Below are 7857 nucleotides of genomic sequence, written 5' to 3'. Positions count from 1 at the left end.
TTTAATTTAATATTTTTGAAAAAAAATTTTAATTTAATATTTTTGAAAAAAAAAATTAATTTAATATTTTTGAAAAAAAAATTTAATTTAATATTTTTGAAAACTACTTTTATTTAATTTAGTATTTTTGAAAAAAAATTATTGAAAAAAAATTATTTAACTTAATTTTATAAAATATTTTATATGTGTTCTTAAAGGGTATATTTGTCCATTACTATTTCATATCCTTCAACTCAATTTGAAGAGTTATATGGACCTTTTGTTAATTTGGGGGTCCATTTACCCCCGAAAGATAATTCTCCCTTTTTTTATTAATAAATAAATAAATGAGAAAAGTAGATAAAAGAACTATAGGTATACAAAGAAAATTATATATTATCAGTCTTATTAAAACAATCTATTTCCTAATAATCTTAAATATTTAAAAATAATTGCCTTTTTTTAATTAATGAATAGATAATAAAGAGAAGTAGGCAACACAGATAAATAAGTTAAATAAAAATAAGATCTTCATATAATGATAATGTGTGCCTTAAAAAAAAAAAAGATTAAAACACAATTTTATATTTTATCAATATTTTTTAAGTGATGAAATATTAATAATTTTATCCAAAAAACCAAGCTTCTATAATAAGCCTAAAATTTTAATTTTTAACAAAAGTTATCATTTTTATTAATGAATAAAAAAAAAACTCAAACATATATATATCATTTTTATATCTACTCTTTTTATTGCATAATATATTTTTGTTAATTAGAATATATTTGTGTTCCATTCCTTTTCAAATTATTTCTTTAGATTTTTTTAAAATATTTAATATCAATTTATATAATATTTTTAAAACAAAATTTTATAATTTATTATTTTTTAAAATAATTTATTATTAATAATTTTATCAAACACGATCAAGCTTTTTCATATTCCTAATAATAGTTTGCTTTTAGAGAGATAGAATTGTAATAAAAAACAAAAAAAAAATTATGTTTATTTGAGAAAATAATAAGTCTATTGGATAGTTATATTTATTTGAGAAAATATCAATTGTAATGGATAATGATTTTTATTTTTAATTTTTGTAATAAGTATAAATTCTACATTATAAAGATAAATAAATTTGAATGAATAAAACATTAAATTATGTATTTTAAAAAATATATATCAAATTAATATAATTAATTTAATAATTTAACAAATATATGGATTTTTTTTTTCCATGCTTTTAATTTTAGTTAGTGCAAATTCCTTTAATATGCCTACATAAAGAATATTTATATATTCATATCGAATATGTTATATTAAAATTAGTTTACTTAAATAAAAAATAATAATATTTTGTACACAAAATTTTAATTTATTATAAGAGTTAATATCAAGTCTAAAGAACAAAGAAAAAAATATTATGGGGAATGAATGACATTTTTTGTATTCAACATTAATTTATTCATTTTAATAATTGAACTAGAAAATAAATAATAATAATAATAATAATAATAATAATAAAATATAGAATAATTAAAAATAAAGAGAATATGACCAATTATAATTTTAATAAAAAAAAATAGACATGAGAAGAAAGAAAAATGACAAAAAATGATTAAGTTGAATAAGAACAATTAAATACTAATATATGTGATTATTAATTTTATTGCGTTTATTTTTAAATGATATACAAAATAAAAAACTAAATAGAAAATTCAAATATAATCATAAATCTTCACATTAGGCCCCCATAATAATGAATTATTTAATTCAGATTTATGGTGAGGAGACTTGCCTGGCAGTAGCCTAATCAGAATTGGGTTGGTAAAGACCCCAAACAATAAAATAATCAAAAGTGTGCACCAGCCGGGAATCGAACCCGGGTCTGTACCGTGGCAGGGTACTATTCTACCACTAGACCACTGGTGCAGATGGAGTGAACCCCTGCTATTATTTTTATGGATATTTTTTTGTAAAGCCCAACGTCTGTTCGATTAAAGGACGGGCGGCTGTCATGTGAAAAGCTTTGGAGCCCACTTATCTTTTCCCGACTTTTGGATATCAGTCGGTAAAGGCGGGCTCGTGGTCTTCACTCACATTATAGATTTGACTCGCTCAATTCCACCATTATTCAACTTCTGCATTCAAGGCATCTTGTGTTGGGATATTTATATATATATATATATATATAAAACTGTGGAAAGTGGGTCTTGTCTGTGGCACGTTCATATTGAAAAATGTATTGTATCTGAGAGAATCCGCAATCACATGTTGGGGTTGGTTTGTCTGAAATGAAAAGTTTGAGCTCAAACCCTTAACTCAAATGTCTATTTTTCTGAATTTTCTGTGGTGCTATAATCTATTTTCTCGTTCCCCCAACTCAACGACATGCACTTTTTAACTGCCCCCATCAAGAGCTGGGTTCTATAATTGGAGAAAAGTCAAACTTGTGCTGTTTCCCTGTTTGGGTATCCAGGTCAAGTGGATTGTTCCCAGTGATGGGTGCTGATTAATGTTTTCCAACAGCCATCCAGTGGTGTTAAAGCAAAGAGAATATTAAATGAGAGGAAAAGAGAGGGAGAGATTATGGGATTTTCCATGAAAACAGAGGAACTCCAATGGAAATGTTAGATTTATGAGCATCTCTTTGAGGAGGTAGCGGAGGATTGGTACTCCAACTGCCTGTACCCTTTTGTTGGAAAAGATGACTGGTTCTCTCACCAACCTTTTCCTGTTTTATCAAATATTGCTGGGGCTGCTGCTGCTGCCTTGTCCTTCTTCTTCACTCCCCTTGTGTACTGACTTGAGTAAGTCTCTCTTTCATACTTACCCTAGTTTTGTTTTTGCTTGATCTTCACTCTGTTGGATATATATATATTTTGCTCATTTTGCTTTTTGTTTTAAACAGGGGCTCCCCTCGTTCCAAAGAAGCCTCTTGCCTTTTGTCCTTATAATGGGAGTGTGTGCTGTGACTCAGCCAAAGATCTGCAACTGCAGAAACAATTTCAAGCAATGAATATCTCTGATGAGGGCTGTGCTTCTCTTATGAAATCAATCCTCTGTGCGGTGAGACCTCACTAACCAAATTGTAGTGAAGAAGGCTTGTTAAGAAATTTTCCATATATCAAGCTCATCATGATTCATTGGTTGTTGAGCATCAAAGTAGATCGATATTTTGGTCTTTTTACAAATTTGAAATTGATGTGCCCATCTTTCATTTAACTCAGCTAGGTTAGATTTTCCATCAAAGTCTTGTATTTTACCATTGATGTAGTACGAATGCCTATAATCTGATCAGTTCCTTCATTAACAAAGAGTTAAAGAGTTTAGTTAGTGTAAATCATGGTTCCTACTTGCTTCATTTCTTTTCAAATTACTGTTGTTTGACATGATTGATTTTCTTTGGAATTTGAGTAAGGGATTATGAATATGCAAAGGGATCTGCTCAAAACCTTCTGCACATAATCTGTTGTCATCAGTGGTGTTGTTTTTGTTGCTGAAGCTGCTCCACTGATGGATTATGTCCTGAAGATGGTGAAAATCAATTTACCAAATTTGTGCCAGTTGTTCACTTTTGTTATGGCAAATATTAGTACATGAGGATATGGATTTTGTTATGTGATTATGAGGTGTAGGCTTCCTGAAAGATTCTGGATGAAACAATCCAAAGCATATGCATATTTTATGCAACCAATGAGGTAAAAATGAATAGCTGTTAATTGATTCCTGACAGCTGAAACTTTGATTGACTGGCTTCACTGAATCTGTTCATTAGAATCGGCATAACACTAGTGATTTAATACAAAGGTAGTTGCAAAGAAATTTAAGTGCAATTGTCTATCACATCCATTCAACGAGTCTTCAGAACATAATTATATGCACAACTGCTTGACTGTTGTGATAATTTGTTTCCTCTCACCTTTATAAGATTTTTGTTTCAAGGTTTATAGCACCGTTGAGAAGAGATAAACTTGCAGAGATGGTTACCAAATAGTTCCTTTTGAAGCCCCTCTCAATACTGGTTTTGGGTTGATCCCAACAAAGATGTGAAACTGATAACATGGCTCACAAAATTTTAGCTGTTGACTATCATAAACTAAGAATTCATTAAATGTAATTTGAGTCATTGCATGAAAATTCCACAAGGTCATTGGTTTTTAATTTTCATCATTTGCAGACATGTGATCCGTTCTCAGCAGAGCTATTCAAGGTACAATTGGGGCCTCGTCCAGTTCCTGTTCTTTGCAACTCCACTGATTCAGGGAACTCATCCATGTCAAAACAGACTACAAGTAGCTTTTGTTCAAATGTCTGGGATGAATGCCAAAATGTTTTTATCTCAAATTCTCCCTTTGCCCCTTCATTGCAAGGTAGAGGTGGAGTATCAGTTAATTCCTCCGCTTCCAAGCTAACCGAACTCTGGCAGTCCAAAAGTGTTTTCTGTGATGCCTTCGGTGGTTCTTCTGATAATGGATCAATATGTTTTGATGGTGAGGCAGTTTCACTTGAAAATACTGAAACTATTGTTCCCCCTAAGGGCATGTGCCTTGAGAAAATTAGCAATGGATCTTACATCAATATGGTTGCTCATCCTGATGGCTCTAATAGAGCCTTCTTCTCTAGCCAAGCGGGTAAAATTTGGTTGGCCTCTGTTCCCGAGCAGGGTTCAGGAGGAACATTGGAACTTGATGAATCTGATCCTTTTGTAGATATAACAGACCTTGTTCTTTCTGATCCTAGAGCTGGGATGATGGGTATGGCTTTTCATCCAAACTTTGCCCATAATGGACGCTTCTTTGCTTCATACAATTGTGATAAGGTTAAATCACCTGTATGCTCGGGAAGGTGTTCATGTAATTCAGATGTGAACTGTGATCCTTCAAAGATAGATCCTTCAAGTGGAGTTCAGCCGTGCCAGTATCATGCTGTTGTTGCAGAGTTCACTGCAAATGGGACTGCATCTGACCCTTCCTCGGTAAACATCAAAACACTTTTCAGATTTGTTTTTTCCATTTTTCTTTTTTTATTTTTTGCAGGCATGATTTTCACTGTGGTTTTAGCCTAATTGAATCATGATCTATTTCCAGGCAACAAGTGCCAAACCATCAGAAATGAGAAGAATATTCACAATGGGCCTCCCATTTACATCTAATCATGGTGGCCAGATCCTGTTTGGACCTGCTGATGGGTACTTATACTTGATGATGGGGGATGGTGGGAGCAAAGGTGATCCATATAATTTTGCCCAAAACAAGAAATCATTGCTTGGAAAGATCATGAGGCTTGACATAGACAACATACCAAGTGAGTATTCTTGGGTCAGAACCATCTCTCTATTTGAGGTTTCTGATTTCTGTCTTTCCTCTTTTTATCAGAACTTTCTACTGCCGATTGAATATGGCATATTTCATTTTTACGAGTACAACTCTCAATGCAGAGACCTATTTATGCCTAGGGGTCCTTTTCCTTGGGGTTTTGATATGTTTTCCAACTTTTTACTGGCCGTCTCCTAATGATTAATGAAAATTATGAACATAGTAACTCTATCTTCCATATTCTATTTAATTCTTAGGGAAAAAATTGCATCACTTATTATTACTTGTAGTTAATTGAGCATACACATATGCCCTATGCATGAAGAGATCCTAACTCCTTAATCTCTGTTGAGAAATAAAAATGAAATTTGAGGTGAAAAATGTATGCACACTTCCTTAATCAGCTGGACAAATTTCCTGCTGCCAATGACTAGTCATCTCTTGACCCCTCCATTTGTTTATAGTATGCGTGGCTCACATGTCTCTTGGCAAACAGTGCAATTATTTCACGGGCTCAAGATTTTTGTTCAAAGAACAGACTAAGTTGGGGGATTATTTTGATGACTGAACTCTTTCACAAACCATAACCCTCTGTTAGCTGCCCCCAAGTGACCAAAATGATGAGATCTCCATGACTTTGCCAGAGCCATTGAAGCTACATTTGTTAAGAAACTATACGGTAGCTTAGAATGCTCCTTCAGATCTATGTTATGTTCTGACTGTTAAATGCCCATTTCCCAACCGTGGGTCCACAAAAGATAGTCCTGGGTAAGTGGCATGCTTTCAAGACTCAAACCAGTGGATTCATGCTCAGTGATCAGGTGCAGTTACAGTAGCATCAGATAATGACCCCTGTCAGTCTTCCTGTTTCATATCCATAAATTTTTTTATGATGAATTTGTTTATACCAGTAGACTAGTAGTTCCTCAATCCTTATGCTTTTGGTCAAACTTTTCTTCATCTATTTCTTTACTTTAACCATTCTTTTCCCGTGTTTGCCATGCATTTTCAGGTGGAGAAGAAATAGATGAACTTGGTTTGTGGGGGAACTATTCAGTCCCTCAAGATAATCCTTATTCTGAAGATAAGGAATTGGAGCGTGAAATTTGGGCCCTAGGATTAAGAAATCCTTGGCGTTGCAGCTTTGATTCAGAAAGGCCTGAATACTTCCTTTGCGGTGATGTTGGGCAGGTTAAGATATCATTTTGCTTTTGATTACTTTCAATGGTCTTGAACTTTTGCAATGGCTATCCACACACTAATGTCTATCAAAGTGCCCGTCTATATTTACCAAAAGGTTCTTGATTAGTTTATGATGCAAAAAATATAACCTGCATGAGGTAACAAAACTCAATTTTTTTTTCCCAACTCTTGAGCTTACATACTTGCAATTGGCTCATTTGATCAGTCAATTAACAAACCATTTGTTTCTCTTTTTTTTCTTTAATTCTGTCAAAAGCATCCAAGGACATTTTTAAGTCTATTACATATTTCTTTTAAGTTGATTCTTTATTCCCTCAAAACAATTCTTCTTATCATACATGTTTGACACTAGCAATCCTTGAAATCCTACAGGATCAATATGAAGAGGTGGATATTATTACCAAGGGTGGAAACTACGGGTGGCGTGTTTATGAAGGTCCCCTTCTCTTTACCCCTGAACAGACTCCTGGGGGTAATACCTCTGCTAACTCAATAAACCCGATTTTCCCTGTATTGGGATATAAGCACTCAGATGTCAATCCAAAAATTGGATCAGCAGCAATGTCAGGAGGGTATTTCTATCGCTCCATGACTGATCCATGCATGTATGGAAGGTAAATAGACCACAAATCCTCTTCTCCTTTCATATTTGGAAACTCAATTAAAAATTACTAATCCTCGTAAACCTTCATCAACATTCAGTTACTTGTATGGAGATTTGTATGCTAGTTATATATGGGCAGCTGCTGAGAGACCGGAAGGCAGTGGAAACTTTACTGGTACCTCTATTCCTTTCAGTTGTGCTAGTGACTCTCCCATACAGTGTGGCTCTGTGCCAGAAAGTTCTCTTCCTGCATTGGGATACATATACTCATTTGCAGAGGATAACAGGAAAGACATTTTCATTCTAACCAGCAATGGCGTGTTCAGAGTAGTTCGTCCAAGCCGATGCAATTATACTTGCTCCAAGGAAACTGTGACAGCAGCCAGCCCAAGTCCCCCCAGCCCAAGTCCCCCCACTTCCAACTATGCTAACCAGTTGACTGGTGCAGATAAGGAGCTTCTGCTCTTCCTTTCTTCATTGTTACTTCTGCTGGGATATATATTCTGAGGCTGTCTGGAACGAGTGTTGTAATTTAGAATCTCCTTTAAATGGTTTAGCTAAACCTTCGGTGCTGTATGCCTTCTCCCCTAACCCTTGTGGATGTTGTAGATTTTCCAATAAATGAACCTTTCTTATTTCTAGAGTTTGTGATTTTGTAATCAGTTTATTCTCTTTTCTGGCCCTTGTCATATCCTTTGAGCTTTTGAATTCCCTTTTTGATTGAGGAGAAATGCACCGTAATTTTGGTCTTATTG

General features: G+C 33.8%; 1 protein-coding gene and 1 non-coding gene across 2 annotated transcripts; one reads left to right on the top strand and one right to left on the bottom strand.

Annotated features, from left to right (window-relative positions):
- Positions 1-1838: 1838 nt before the first annotated feature.
- On the bottom strand, positions 1839-1909 carry TRNAG-GCC. The gene has a single exon. It is a non-coding gene; the product is annotated as a tRNA-Gly (tRNA).
- A 268-nt stretch (positions 1910-2177) lies between these two features.
- Positions 2178-7764, top strand: LOC117915729 (HIPL1 protein-like). The gene is made up of 7 exons (XM_034831400.1): positions 2178-2787; positions 2889-3046; positions 4158-4955; positions 5068-5284; positions 6308-6486; positions 6871-7112; positions 7201-7764. Exons 1-7 carry the CDS (start codon positions 2685-2687, stop codon positions 7607-7609), a joined length of 2106 nt encoding a protein of 701 aa, XP_034687291.1. The 5' UTR covers positions 2178-2684; the 3' UTR covers positions 7610-7764.
- Positions 7765-7857: the final 93 nt, after the last annotated feature.

This window comes from Vitis riparia, chromosome 1 (genome assembly GCF_004353265.1).
Source record: "Vitis riparia cultivar Riparia Gloire de Montpellier isolate 1030 chromosome 1, EGFV_Vit.rip_1.0, whole genome shotgun sequence".
Classification (NCBI taxonomy): Eukaryota; Viridiplantae; Streptophyta; class Magnoliopsida; order Vitales; family Vitaceae; genus Vitis; species Vitis riparia.
The sequence above is the reverse complement of the archived record's forward strand: the minus strand, read 5'-3'. Positions and strand labels throughout refer to the sequence as shown.

What these genes read in the sequence shown, in the direction of transcription:
- LOC117915729 (XM_034831400.1), top strand. Translation starts at nt 2,685, where the DNA reads ATGACTGGTTCTCTCACCAACCTTTTCCTGTTTTATCAAATATTGCTG. An exon ending in CCCCTTGTGTACTGACTTGA is followed by an intron (nt 2,788 to 2,888) that starts GTAAGTCTCTCT and finishes TGTTTTAAACAG; the next exon opens with GGGCTCCCCTCGTTCCAAAG. An exon ending in TGACATAGACAACATACCAA is followed by an intron (nt 5,285 to 6,307) that starts GTGAGTATTCTT and finishes ATGCATTTTCAG; the next exon opens with GTGGAGAAGAAATAGATGAA.